General features: G+C 53.9%; 2 protein-coding genes across 2 annotated transcripts; both read left to right on the top strand.

The window, feature by feature from the left end:
- The first annotated feature begins 3832 nt into the window (after positions 1–3832).
- On the top strand, positions 3833–9437 carry ANKRD65 (ankyrin repeat domain 65). The gene is made up of 5 exons (XM_075557445.1): positions 3833–3929; positions 6815–6939; positions 7036–7250; positions 7444–7990; positions 8618–9437. The coding sequence occupies exons 1-5, from the start codon at positions 3833–3835 to the stop codon at positions 9017–9019; spliced, it is 1386 nt and encodes a 461-aa protein (XP_075413560.1). The 3' UTR covers positions 9020–9437.
- A 2602-nt stretch (positions 9438–12039) lies between these two features.
- Positions 12040–12699, top strand: LOC142448233 (small ribosomal subunit protein eS7-like). Its single transcript, XM_075549880.1, has one exon. The coding sequence runs from the start codon at positions 12062–12064 to the stop codon at positions 12644–12646; it is 585 nt and encodes a 194-aa protein (XP_075405995.1). The 5' UTR covers positions 12040–12061; the 3' UTR covers positions 12647–12699.
- The last annotated feature ends 2119 nt before the right edge of the window (positions 12700–14818 follow it).

Genomic DNA, 14818 nt, shown 5'->3' with positions numbered 1-14818 from the left:
CCCTGGGGCCCTCCTCCCTCCTGGTCCCGCCTCTCCCTCCAGCTCACCCGGACAATGCCTGCAGTTCATGGTCTTGACCCTGCCATGCAAAGTCAACACCCACCCAGCTCCCCAGCCCTGTCCCTGCAGGGACCTTCATTCAAGGACCCAGTCCCTATAACGCCAGAAGGCAGCGAGCTTCAGGGTTCATCATATAGTAGGTCCTCAACAAACAATGGTGGGCCTCCCTTTGTCTGAATACAGTCTAGGCTGACAACAGACAGGCTAGCCATTTCCAGCACCTGGCTTCAGTGATGTCCAAGGGGGCTGGATGGGGGCGGGAGACTTCCAAGTACATCCAGTGTCTTGATGACATAGGGCTGCCTTAACAGAATTGCCACCAGAAGGTGACTTTAAGGAACAGACTTTTATTTTCTCACACTTCTGGTGGCTCAGAGTCCAAACTGGGACCTTGGCTGTGTGGATTCCTTCTATGGGCCTCTGTTTGTTTCTAGAATCTGCCGGGGATCCTTGGCATTCCTGAGCCCCAACCCTCAAATATGACTCAAACTCTCAGCACCGAACAGCTCACCAAGGTCTTGCCCAACCTCGGACTGGCTGACACCGTTGACATCGATGAACGGGTCGACCCCGTTTGTGAGCTGAGTGGAGATGGCTGTCTGGGATAGAAACCAATGGGGTTTCCTTCTGGGGCCTCTCCTGCACCCCGCTCTCCCTGCCAGGCTTTCTCAGAACCCAGGGGGTTCCCAACCCCCCAGGCTGGCCAGCATCCCGCTGCCGTGTATGGACAGGAAGGTGACGGCGGTGATCATCTGAGCTCCAGCTTCACAGCATCAGGTCTCAAGCCCCGTTGTCTCACTGGCGAGAAACCTTATTTCGCCGGACAGCACACTCCTGCCAACATCTTCTAGTGGGTGCTAGTTCTTCAGAAAGCCAGACTTTGCACTATCCAAGTCTCAGTATGAGCCAGCGGCAGGCATCTTCTGCCCTCCGTTAACTTCACAAGGAGGGGAAGAAAACTCATTTTCAGCAACAAGAGCGCCAGGCTGATTCCTATGGGGCTACAGGGCAAACAAACTTCTCTCCAACCTTTTTTTTTGTTTTGTTACCGTTTCTGACAGCAGCTGCCCCTCCATGTACTCTGCCCTTCTCGGCTGAGTCAGTAATTCATCTCCATAGGCACGCAGACTACTTACGGTGCTGGGGGCGGATCAGGAAAGGAACGGGTTACAAGTCAGGTGCAAGGATGCTCAGAATACAGTTGCTTTTTAAGCTCTTTGATCAAAGCAGCCTTGTCTCAGTGGGGCAGCTCTGACCCTCCAGCCCTCAGCTTGGCTTCCATCCAGTTTGGGCAAGTGTTACAAAATGTTACAAAGTTTTGAGTTCTGCTGATGAATGCTCAGAGGTGCTACACTCTATCTATAAGCCTCGGCTGAAGGCTCTCAACTCCAGCCCTTGGGATCAGCAAATCCAGTTCCTCCAAGTGCCTGGAGGGACCCAGCTCGTCTGTCCAGCAAACCTCCTGCCCAAAGCCACGCAACGTCCTTGCTTTTCAGCAAGCCCATGGTGCCTTCTCCGACTAGTCCCCTGCTTCTGCTGCTCTTTCTTGGCCACGACCTCCTCTCACCCCTGGCTAGCTCCTGCGTTACACCTCTCTCTGTGCCTCCTGTGTGTAGGACATTATCAACACAAGGGTCTCTGGTCCGACGGACGTGCTCACTCTCCTTCCTTCTTGGTGGTCATGAGCTTCCCCCTTCTGAGATGGCTCACTTTAAAGGTTTGAGGTTGGCATAAGTGAGCAATCTTCTTGTTAGGATACCACACACCATTCTGTATGGTCCCACCCCCCATCAGGATGCATGCACCTAACTGACTTAATTAGCAAGCTAGCCAGTCCCTTTGGGGGACTGCAAACACCTCATTGACATAGTCCTACCCAGTCATTTGTTGGCAAAGAATACTACAAGTGCCCTGGACTGCCAAGGGAACAAACAAACATCTGTCTCGGAAGAAGTACAGCCAGCATGCTCCTTAGAGGCAAGGATGGCGAGAATGCGCCTCTCCTACTTGGGACATGGTGTCAGGAGAGACCAGTCCCCGGAGAAGGACAGCATGTGGATTGGGCACAGTGATTGCAACAATGGACCTCAACAAGTGTGAGCACTGGTCGGGGTTCCTTTCCCTTGTTCAGAGTTGCTCTGTGTTGAAGCTGACTCACTGGCGCCCACCAGCACTGCCACCCAGCGATGTGGGGAGGGTCACGGAGACTGTGGCTAGAAGGCCTTGTTAAGTAATCCACAGCAACGCAGCAGTACCTACCAAGAGACAACTAGAACAAATTGTAATGTGTGCATACAATGGAATGTGATTTAATCATAAAAGGAATTTAATTTGTTCGGATACACGCTTAGACATGAACGCGCCTTGAAGACATTATGCTTAGTAAAGGAAGCCATCCACAAAAGGGCAGATACTGATACAGTGTGATCCATTCAGATGAAGTCTCTCGAACAGGACATGCAGCAGCAGGATGTACATTCCTGGTTACCAGGGGGCGGGGGGAGGGGAGATCGGGAGTTATTACTGACTCTATGCATCGTTTCTGGTTGAGGTGATAATTTTTTTAATGAATTGTGTTGAAACGTACAACTTTCCTCTAGTTCCTAAATGTTTCCTCCCCACCCCCCACCCCCCACTATCATGATCCAAATTCTACCTCACAAATCCTGCTAGACCAGAGGATGTACACTGCTACAGATGGGAACTGGAAACACAGGGAATCCAGGGCGGATGATCCCTCAGGGCCAGTGGTGAGAGTGGCGATACTGGGAGGATGTAGGGAAGGTGGAGTAGAAAGGGGGAACCTATTACAGGGATCTACATATAACCTCCTCCCTGGGGGTGGACAATAGAAAAGTAGGTGAAGGGAGATGTCAGACAGTGTAAGACAGACAAAATAATAATTTATAAATTATCAAGGGTTCATGAGGGAGAGGGGAGGGGGGAAATGAGGAGGTGATACCAAGGGCTCAAACAGAAGGCAAATGTCTTGAGAGTGATGAGGGCAACAAATGTATAAATGTGCTGGACACAATGGATGATGGATGCATTGTGATGGAGTTGTACGAGCCCCCAATAAAATGATTTTTTAAAAATGGATTGTGGTTGGAAATGGTTTGTGGAGACAACTGTATACAATTCTACTTGACATGAATGGAATGTGGAATGATATGTATTCAATCCCAACTGGTAAAAAAGAGAGGAACAGAGGCGGTGGTTGCACTGCATTAGAAATATTTCAGTCCCACAGAGCTTACTTACAAGTCCGATCTCAGGGGTCTGCCTATCACCCCCTCCCAGGGGGGCGGACAACAGAAAAGTGGGTCAAAGGAGACATTGGTCAGTGCAAGTCATGAAAAAATAATAATAATTGATAAATTATCAAGGGTCCATGAGGGGGAGGGGATGAGAAGCTGATACCAAGGGCTCCAGTAGATAGAAAATGTTTTGAAATGATGATGACAACCAATGTGCTTGATACAATGGATGGATGGTAGTTAGAGTTGTATGAGCCCCAATAAAATGATTACTCATGCAGTTTCCACATTTGCATTATGTCCCATCTATTTTACCCCCAAACAAAACGCTGAAACTCCCCTTTGCAAGTGTTCTTGGATCAAGAGTTCCCATAGAGAAGATGCCTGTGGTAGGGCCTTTCCAAGCTCCGCCCTCTCTTTAGACGTAGGGCCTTCCTCCATTCTTTGGACAGCCATTCACTGAGCTCCTGCTTGTGCACCGGGCTCTGTTCCAGGGCCTGTGGACTCCACGGAGAATGAGGAGGGAGGGCAAAGGCTGCTGCCTGGGAGAGGCACAGCTCTGTGCCGGAGTCCAGATGCCCTCGCTGGCTTGTGTCCACATAGGCTCCGCAGGTGAGCTGCAGGGGACCAAAACCTTGGGGAAGGCCCTGTGATCCCTGCAGAATGTGGCAAGACCGGCAGACTTAGGAGGAGCACCTCATCCATCTGATCACCACTGATCTATCTCCAGGGGGCTTGCTCCAGGGGGTTCTCTGGGCTGCCTGATTGAGACGAGTCAGGGTCTCCCACCCTCTCCTTGACCCAGCTCCAGCTGCAGGCTCTCCCCAGAACTTCCCAGGGCAATGTGGAAGTGGCCCCTTGGCACAGGCCGCCTCATCAGTGCCCTGTGGGTTGCCCATCCTGGGGAGCAGACATCAGGGCTCGGCGGTTTGTGGATGTGGTCAACCTCAGCATCTACCCTGGGCTGCATCGCTCTTTAGCAGCCAGTGGGACACAAAGATGGTTCTGATTGAACTGTGTCTCTCAAATTCATGTTCAAGTCCTAACCCCCCAAACCCAACCTCACTGCCCTCGAGTCGATTGTGGCTCATAGGGACCCTACAGGGCAGGGTAGGCCTGCCCCTGTATATCTGACCACGGTGAGAGGTTGTCGTGGCAGATATCATGAGCTCATAAATGGAGTCAACAGAAACACGGCTGTTGGCTCATCAACTCTGGGGCAAAGCAGCCCCGGTGCATGGAACATCAACACTGCCCAGCCTCGTGTCGTCCTCGCAATTGCCAGCATGCTTGAGCACATGGCTACATGGGCACTGGGTCAGCCCCTGTCAGGAAGGGTTGCCCTCGCCCCCCGCTGGCCCTGCTGTTCACCAAGCATTTTGTCCTCCTCCAGCGATTGCGCCCTCAAAGCGAGGCAATCAGACAATGCTCAGTTATGGTCCAGATGGTTTTCCCAGGACATTTTCAGGATATCACTCAGTTTTTCCCGCTAGTCCGTCTTAGCCTGGAAGTTCTCCTGAAGCCTGACCCCACAGCTGACTGCTGGTATTGGAAATGCTGGTTCCGTATCTTTCAGTACGGAGGCCTGTGGTAGTTACATAATTTCATGTCAATTTGATAAATAAGGTGAAGGGGTGGAGTCTAGCCTGTCAATCAGCTCACAGCCTGATGATGCCTGCTGGTGGGCGTGACCTTCTCATGAGGATTCTGGGAACTTGCTGTTTCTCCCTGGAGGTGGGCCACCCTCTCTCTCTGCTTCACCTTCCTGTGGAGGAGACACTCAGAGAGCTGGAGGAGCCATGAGACGCTTTCACTGCCACTGGCTCCCTAAGACATTCCACCCACCAGCCTGTGACCTTCCTGTGTCATTGTATGTGCTGCGTGAGTCTGAAGAGGAATTTATGGACTAGTAATGGGCATATGGGCTAATATCAGACTTATGGACTTGATCTGCACTGGGATGGGATGTTTTCTCTTCATATATAATTACTCTTTGATATAAAGCTCTTTCTTATAAATATATGACTGTATGATATGTAAATATATGACTTCTGGATTTGTTTCTGTAGTCAGCTCGGACCAACACACGGTCACATGTAGCCACCATAGTACAGCAACTGACAGGGTGGGAGGGCATCTAATCCCATCACCCCAGTGCCCTTCCTTATAAAGAAGAGAAGAAACACAGACAAAGACAGGAAGGACAGCTGTGTGCTGGTTCAGCTACAAGCCTGGGGCCACCAAAAGCTGAGACAAACAAGGAAAGTTCTGGAGCCCACACCCTGAACTTGGCCAGGCTCCAGAACTGTGAGACAATAAAGTCCTGTTCTTTAAGGCCACCCACCTTGTGGTATTTTGTTATGACTGCCGTAGGAAATACAATCAGCGAGGAAGATTAGACCATCAGAAATAAAATAAACAAACACATTTAAAGACCTGGTAAGTGTTGCGAGGGAAACGAGATCTGGGCCAAAAGCTGGGTCCCGTCATTGGTCAAGGTCTTCTCTGGGGGTCAGCGTAATTGAGGTGCAGGGGGCCCTTCCAGGAGACCTTCCCTTTGGGTCTGGCACCAGGAAGGGCTGCCCTTTGGGGAGGGGGAGAGGCAGAGAGGCTCCGTCTCTGGGTGAGAGGTGAGGACCAAACACTCAGGACGTCCCTGAGAGTCTGGTGGGCCGGAAGGGGCCTGAGCTGGGAATGCTAGGCTGTGCTGCTTCTGATGGGAAGACACAGATAGGAGGGGCTGCAGGAGTTACCCTGGGAATCTTCAGACAGAATGTTGGTCCCGCTGTTCCCGTCTCCTGTTCCTCCTCAGTTCAGCCTGGTCTTGGCTCCAGGCAGGTGGCCACTGGCCCGGGGGTGTGCCTCAGGGCTAGTTCCCATCTACCCACCCAAAGGACCCCAAACCAGGTGACCACCCCAAAGGCTCAGCTTGGCCTTTCTCTCCCCTGCAGTGTCCTAGCCTTCTGCCTCCCTACACACCATGCTGAGACAAGGTGCCCTGCAAGCTGCTCTCCCAGGACCCTCCCTTGGTCGCTCAGTGCCCAGCTCTGTTTGAAGCCTCTGATAACTTGCCTGAAGCTACCCTCCAAAACCACCACCACCCCTAAACCAGGTCACTACTTTCTCATGCCAGCATCGGTGGGCAGCAGCACTCTGTCCTGCAGCACCTGTGTGGGAAGGAGGTCCCTGTGCTGCCTTGAGGAGGTCACCTGGCCCACCATCTAGGTGGTCTCAGCAGCAGGGTCTGAAGAGGTGCAGAAGGGGCTGTGGGGTAGCTGGGGTGGGACAAGTTGGGGCACATCAAAGGCATGCTGGGGGGTGGGGAGCAGCTGGAGAACCCAGGTCCTCAGGTGGGCATGTTCCTGCTTGTCCTCCACAACCCCATGGCCTTTGTTTCCTTGGAGAGAGGCTGGGACTTCCTTTATGTTGCTGGGTAAACAGTGAGGTGGGAGGCAGCTGGGGCCAGCTCTGAGCCCCCCACCCCACCCCTTCTGCAGATCTGAGATCCAACACGCCACCTCAAGCCCACAGGTGTTTCCTGAAGCGTCTAATGGAGACACCCCGCAGCTCAGACAGTACCCCTGGCGGGAGAACAGAGTCTCTGAGCCAGCTGCCTCTGGGGGTAAGTAGGAAGCAAACCTCTTATCGGGCCAGGGCTTGGCTGGGGCCGCTGGTTGGGCTGAGGACACCCTGTGCTGGGCTCTCCTGTCTTCCCCAGAATGACCCTCGGCAGCAGCAGACACCACAGAGCTTGGCAGACGCTGACACAGAACATGAACTGGAGTGGCTGGAGCTTGGCTCTGAGCTAGCCAAGGAAGATGAGGAGGGGGCCCGGGGCCCGCAGGGCTGGGGTCGCCTGTCCCAGGCAGTGTGGCAGGGCCAGGTGGGTCTGGTGACCCAGCTGCTGCGACAGGGGGCCCTAGTGGATGAGAGGTGAGCCCAGCCTGTGAGCTCTTAGGGGCTCCCTTTCCAGAACCATGGGTAGGGATGGGGTGGGGGAACAGGAGTCTCTTCTCTGGGCAAGGGTCAGGGTCCCTCTGCCCAACTGGAACGGGGTGGAGTTCCCTCCGGGGTGGTGTTCTCTCCCTGTGCCAGCGCCTCCACAGCCCCTTGTGCCCACCTGCAGGGACGGCGCAGGTCGCAGCCCCCTCCACCTGGCGGTGCTGCGCGGCCATGTGCCCCTGGTGCGCCTGCTGCTGCGGCGCGGAGCCCCCGTGGGCGTCCAGGACCGCGCGGGGCGCACGCCGCTGCACGAGGCCGCCTGGCCCGGCCACTCGCGCCTGGCCGAGCTGCTGCTGCGGCGCGGGGCCGCGGCGGCGGCGCGCTGCGTGGCGGGCCTCACGCCGCTGCACTGGGCCGCCGCGCTGGGCCGCCCGCTGCTGGCCGCCCGCCTGCTGGCCGCGCCCAGTCCGGGCCCCGCGGCCCTGGCGGCGGCGGCCGACGCGCGCGGCTGGACGGCGGCGCACTGGGCGGCGGCGGGCGGCCGGCTGCCGGTGCTGGAGCTGCTGCTGGCGGCGGGCGGCGCGGGCGCCGAGGGCGCGCTGCACGTGGCGGCGGCGGCGGGGCGCGGGGAGGCGCTGCGCCTGCTCCTGGCGCGCGGGGCCCGCGCGGACGCCCGCGACGGCGCGGGAGGCACGGCGCTGGGCTCGGCGGCCGCCCTGGGCCGCCGGCAGGTATGGCCACCTCCCTTCCACTCCGCCCCCCGTGGACCTGGGCGGGGGTGGGGGGTGGAGCAAAGGGAGAGGGGACTCAGCGGACCGCAGACAGACGGAAGGCAGCCGCAGGGACCCTGGCGTGGTGGGGGCGCAGGGCGGTGCCCAGAGACAGGCCGCTAGATTCCCGAGGCTGGAGGCTTGGAAGGCGTCTTTGGAGAGGAGGAGGGGAAGGGGCAGGGGGAGGGGGAGGAAGGAAGGAAGGAGGGAAGGAAGAAGTCCGGGCAAGTCTTAACGGGCCCGCCATCCCACTGTCCTGTCTGTTCCTTGATCATCGGCCTTCCCACCGCACCCCCTTGAAGCAGGCTTAGATCTTATTCCCACTCTCGCGGATGCACCTGGAGACAGCTGGGGCTGGGTAGTGGGGCGGCTGCAGAGCCTTGCATTTGATCTTAACCTCCCTCAGGGGGGAGAAGCGAAACCTAAAACAGAGTCCGTCTGTCTGTCCTGGAGTGCCTTGGGCTCCGACTCCCTGGTCAGAAAAAGAATGTTCTGGATCAGGCCAATGCTGAGTGGCCCGACCTAGCACGGGCCTTGGATCCACGCAGCCTTCTGCCCTCCCTTCTTCTCCCCCCTCCCCCCTTGTAGGATGTCGAGGTGCTGCTTGGTCACGGGGCAGACCCCAACCTTCGGGACAGGCATGGGCGTTCTGCGCTTCACCGGGCTGCTGCGGCGGGACACGTGGCCGTCGTCCAGGTGTTGGTAGCCCACAAAGCCGAGGTGGATGCGCAGGACTCTCTGAGCCTCACACCCCTGCACCATGCCGCTCGGGCAGGCCACATGGAGGTGGCTAGCCACCTACTGGACAAGGGTGCTCAGGTCAACGCTACAGGCTGGCTCTCCAAGACCCCCCTACACTTCTCTGTGGAGTCAGGCCATGGCCCCACCACAGAGCTTTTGCTGAGCCGAGGGGCCAGCCCTGCCCTGAGGACACAGTGGGGTGAGCTGGCCCAGGACCCAGTGTGCGAGGAGAGTTTTTGTAGGGAGTAGAAGAGGTGTTGGGGGCACACAGCCTCTCAGGGCCTCCAATTGCTTGGGGCTGGAGGCTCCACAGGCAGATGGGAGAGGCACTCCTGGCCCCACGGCCTCCCTGGTTCCTCCAGGTCCTGGCTCTTCTGGGTCTGAGGCCGCCTGGAAGGGTAAACTAAGAGACTCCTGGAGAAGGCTAGAACCCTTGGACATGGCCAGGGGAGGGGCCATTCCCACTGTGGTGCCAGCTTTCACCGCATACTTTGGCACAGAGGCGAGTCATGCAACAGTTTTGCCCTTTACCCGATACTCTCCCCTCCCCTTTCCCTGACCAACCAACCATGGGTGTGTCACCCAGCTGACATGCCTCAGCGGCACATCAAAATCATTCTTGTCACTATTTGGATTTAAAAGTCTTGTTTAGGGTAGAACACCTTTACAGAACAAATTTCCTCTTTCCACAATGAGCCTTCTCATGCCAATTTGGCTCCTCTGGGCCCTGGTGGACCGTGGGCACACATGGATTTTACTCTAGGGCCACGGGAAGCCTCTAGCTCATGGTGAGGAGGGTGACCTGGTCTGCTAGGCCCACTGAGCTGTACCTGGGAAAGGGAGGGAGTAGAGACCGGGGGAGTGGGTGGGTGGTGGCATCAAGGGGCAGGGGACAGGCCGGTGGTGGGGGATGGCTCCTGCTGATGCTCAGATTTAGGAGTGAAGGAAACCTCCAAAATATAACATTTCCTCCGTCACAATTTTCCCTAACTAAGCTTTGTCCTGAGGCAGGGTGGGGCGGTTGGCAGAGCCATCTGCTGGGACAGCCGGGCACACGGGACTGGGTTGGCGGTTAGATACCTGTGCGAAGGTGGCAGGTGGTCACTGAGGACGGAGGCTGGGAAAGATGGGGCCTGAGTTACATCTCTGAGGCTCTCTAGAATGAGGATGGACCTGCCCTGAGCCCACCTGCAGAGCCGGGGGGTTCATTTTGTGTCCCACGGCTTTCTCCCCCCTCTACCACTATCACAAGGGTCTGCGCCTAGGACCGCTCAGCAGCCAGGCAGGCCTCCAGCAGGAAGACCTCGGGGCAGGTCCTTCCTGATTTATCCCTGACTCCCTGCAGTCTGTCCCCAAAAGAGTGGCCAGTAATCTTACTTAACGAGTCAGATCATATCACAAAAGGAAATGGGCTTATTGTCTTTTCCCCAGACGGCCCCAGCAGTCCCTCCCTCCCGCTTGCTCATCTTACTGTGGGTGCTTCACGGTCCTCTCATCTGGATGAAGGTGGAAGTCTCCTCACCTTGCATCCCAGTGGAGCCTGGTGACTGTTTCAGCACCAGTGTCATGAGATGTTATGTGACACCCAAGGGATGGATCAAAAAGGGGGACAATGGTTTCTGCTTTGTCTTCTGGAAGAGCCCCCTCTGGAAACCCAGCAGCCATTGGCTGTTATGGATTGGACCCTGCCAAGCCTCTACAGTATGCAGTGTAAATTCTAATGCCCACGCATGTGGCTCTCACCCCGTCTGGGAATAGTTGTTGTGTTCATGAGGCTCTGTCCATGTGGGGTGTGACTTTTGGGTTGTCAAAGGAGCAGAGTGGACGGAGAATCCAGCAGGGAAGGAGGAGGGGAAACGGTATCACCTCCAGGCGTCAAGGAAAGAAACAGTAGAAACCGAGAAGAGACAGCCTCTCACCCCCAGTGGACAGAGAAAGAAAACTTCCCGGAGCTGGTGTCCCGGATCGGAATGTCTACCTTCCCAACTATAAGGAAATACATTTCTGTTTGTTGTGTGTTTCTGTTAGGCTGCGAGGTGTCTTGAGTGGGTCCCAACTCCTAGTGACCTTAGGGACGACAGCAGGAAATGTGGCCACGTCTTGTCCCCTCCTGATTCTTCCTGGGTTTGAGCCCACCAGAGCAATGGCTGTCAGTCCATCTGTGGCGGGTGTGATGCTCACGTTCCCAGGCATGATGTCCTTCTCCAGGAATTAGTCCCTCTGTAACCTGTCGTCGGAAAACCCCCTGACACCATGCATTAGCTTAAGGAATTCAGTGAATTCTCTTATCTGTGGAATTTTACCATTCGCTACATTGCTCAGAAGCAGACAGATTGGTTGCAGATGTCACCTAAAAAGGGCCCAGGACCAGATAATGCCGAGCCTTGTCTTACTTCCCTGACTACTAGGATTAGAATCCAGGCCCTACTATCCACCAGTGAACAAAGACAGCCCGAGACTGGCCTAAGGCTTAAGGGACCGGTTGTGTCTGCTTGCCTCAGGGTCTACACATGTTTCCATCGATTCAAACCATGGGGCCCTCCAGGACAGGGTCAAACTGCCCCCTTGGGTTTCCAGACTGTAACTTCTTAGGGAAAGAGGAAGCCTTGTTTTTCTCCCTTGGAGTGGCTGGTGGTTTAGAACTGCTGGCCTTGTGGTGTCACTGTGCTGCTGCCAGGGCTCCCTGTTTCTTGGGGATACCTTAAAACCTGCATTAATGTGAAACACTTATATATGATTCCCTGAGTGGAGATTCCAGAGCCCAAGGTGTATATTCTCTATGTATTCTGATCTGAAACGAGTCCACAAGTCTGCTTTGCACTGCTGTGGCCTCGCCGGTCTGCCTCCTAACTGAAGACGTCTCACGCTTCCTCGGACATACAGTGGGCACATTGGGTGCACTGCTTCAGGGTAAAATACCTGCATTCCAGGTGACCCTTCCAACGACATGTCCAAAGTAAGCTAGATGAAGTCTCACTGCATTTGCTGTGAAGGGGCATTCTGGTTGTACTTCTTCCCAAACAGATTTGTCTGTCTGTCTGGCAGGCATGGTACAGTCCGTGTTCTTCGCCAGCATCATAATCCTGAGTGCGTTGACTTCTCCCTCTTCAGTGCCAGCTGTCACCTGTCACGTGCACACGAAGTGGTTGAAAGTATCCTGGCTGGTTGATGGTTGGGACTGCTGTCAATAAGTTGGACAGGGACAAAAAGCTGAACTCATAAGAGGTGTGTGATAAATTTACAAGATAAACAAAAGAGCTCTTCCTAGGCCGGCGCTCGGCAAGAACAGCCATGTTCAGCTCAAGCGCGAAGATTGTGAAGCCCAATGGCGAAAAGCCGGAAGAATTCGAGTCCGGCATTTCTCAGGCTCTTCTTGAGCTGGAGATGAACTCGGACCTCAAGGCTCAGTTACGGGAGCTGAATATAACGGCAGCCAAGGAAATCGAAGTTGGTGGTGGTCGGAAAGCTATTATAATCTTTGTTCCTGTTCCTCAACTGAAATCTTTCCAGAAAATCCAAGTCCGGCTAGTACGGGAACTGGAGAAAAAATTCAGTGGAAAGCACGTTGTCTTTATTGCTCAGAGGAGAATTCTGCCTAAACCAACTCGGAAAAGCCGTACAAAGAATAAGCAAAAGCGTCCCAGGAGCCGCACTCTGACAGCTGTGCACGATGCCATCCTTGAAGACTTGGTCTTCCCAAGTGAAATTGTGGGCAAGAGAATCCGGGTAAAGCTGGATGGCAGCAGGCTTATAAAGGTTCATTTGGACAAAGCGCAGCAGAACAATGTAGAACACAAGGTTGAAACCTTTTCTGGAGTTTATAAGAAGCTTACGGGCAAGGATGTTAATTTTGAATTCCCAGAGTTTCAATTGTAAACAAAGATGACAGAATAAAATATTCGCAATATAAAAAAAAAAGATAAACAAAAGAGAGTAGCTGCTGAGGTTGCTATGGACAACCGAACATCTCCTGGAATCTGCCCCCAGGGGTCAAGGTTTATATGCCCACTATTACAGCATTGGTTCTGACTCTGAGCTCTCTTAAAGGACCAAGTAGAACTGCTCCTTGGGCTTTCTGAAAGAGACAGAGAGCCTCATCTTTCTCTCCAGGAGGGGTTGGTGGGTTCGAACCACCAACCTTGTGGTTAAAGGCCTATGATAGTTTGGTTTTGTGTCAACTTGGCTGGCTTCTCAGTGGTTTGGCAGTTGAGGCCTCATCATTCTCCATGCTGTGACCAAACACAGTGTAATCAACTCACAAAGGGATCTGCTGTGAGCAGCCAAACAGTTGCAAGAAGATAAGAGGGGAGTACACCCCCCACCCCACTCCCTACTCAGGTCACAGCCTGATGCAATTGAAAGGGACCTTTCCTCAGAGATCTGGCCTCCCTCCCGCCTGAGTGGATGCTCTGAGAAAGCTTGCTTGCCTTCTTGCTCGGTCTGGCTCCTGCATCTGGCTCATTGACCTCTGGTTCTTTGGACTTGAGCCCACAGTCTGCCATATGGCAGGCCGATCTGGGATTCATTCACCTCTGCAGGCACCGGGCTGTTCTTCCTGCTGATCTTGGCCTCATCAGCTCCTACAGCCACATGAGTTACGAGTCTCTGGCCTAACATCTAACCCACGGACTTGGAATCTGCCCAGATTTGGACTTGACTATCTACAACTGTGTGTGTGCTTTCCTTGACTGAAATGCTTTCTACACAGGCATAGAAGTGTCACTTAATATGCGTCTCTTCAAGAGTTAACCTTTGACACCACCAGGGCTCCTTTCTGAGTGAGCTGTAGGATCATGGTTTCATGGGGCTAACTGACCTACAACATGTTTAGGGCTTCTGCCCTGTGTTGCATAGTACCTGGGGTCTTAAAGGTTTGAAACCTGCTTCCCGAGACACAACAAGTGTTCTCTCTTCCCCTGGAGCAGCAGCAGCAGAAGGAGACACTGGAATAGGAGAGGGATACAATCAAAGGTTTGGTCCAAGGCCCCTGCTTTGCCAGGAGACCAGACAACTGTATGGATGGAGCCTGGTGACTGCTTCTGAATACTTGGATCAAAGATTTTAGAGAAGAATGCTGATCTAAGGGAGGAAAACGCAGAACAGAATTTCAAATGCTCGTGGACTTTTTGGGATCAAGGGCACTGGATAGACCGCTGAAACGCTTATCCTCCAATCATCTTGAGAACATAAACCAAAACTATCCTCTGAAGGCTTCTAAAGACGAAAGGATGATCTAGCTTGACTGGGAAAGCCCTCTGCCATGAGCATTCTGCTCTTTTAAGAATTCTCTATCTGGCCACCAGCCTGTGTGACCACAAGGTGTCGAAAGGATCAGGTATCAGGCATCAAACAACAAAAAATCATATCATTGTGAATGAGGAGGAGTGCGGAGTGGGGACCCAAAGCCCATCTGTAGGCAACTGGACACCCCCTTGCAGAAGAGTTGCGGGGAGGAGACGAGCCAGTCAAGGTGCAGTGTAGCAACGATGAAGCATACAACGTTCCTCTAGTCCTTAAATGCTTCCTCCCCACTATCATGATCCCAATTCTACCCTACAGATCTGGCTAGACCAGAGGATGTACATTGGTACAGATAGGAATTGGAAACACAGGGAATCCAGGATAGATGAACCCTTCAGGACCAGTGCTGAGAGTAGCGATACCTAGAGGATGGAGGGAAGGTGGGGTGGAAAGGGGGAACCGATTACAAGGATCTACATATAACCTCCTCCCTAGGGGATGGACAACAGAAAGGGGAGACGTCAGACAGTGTAAGATATGATAAAACAATAATTTATGCATTATAGAGGGTTCATAAGGGAGGGGGGAGCTGGAGGGAATGGGAAAATGAGGAGCTGATATTAGGGGCTCAAGTGGAAAGCAAATGTTTTGAGAATGATGATGGCAACAAATGTACACATATGCTTGACACAATGTATGTATGTATGAATTGTAATAAGAATTGTATGAATCCCTAATAAAATGATGAGGGAAAAAAAGAATTCTCTACCCGGGATTGAAAAGGAGCCCTGGTGGCTCAGTGGGATG

The sequence above is a fragment of the Tenrec ecaudatus genome, chromosome 1, assembly GCF_050624435.1.
Source record: "Tenrec ecaudatus isolate mTenEca1 chromosome 1, mTenEca1.hap1, whole genome shotgun sequence".
NCBI classification, from domain to species: Eukaryota; Metazoa; Chordata; class Mammalia; order Afrosoricida; family Tenrecidae; genus Tenrec; species Tenrec ecaudatus.
This window is presented reverse-complemented; position numbering and strand designations above follow the sequence as displayed.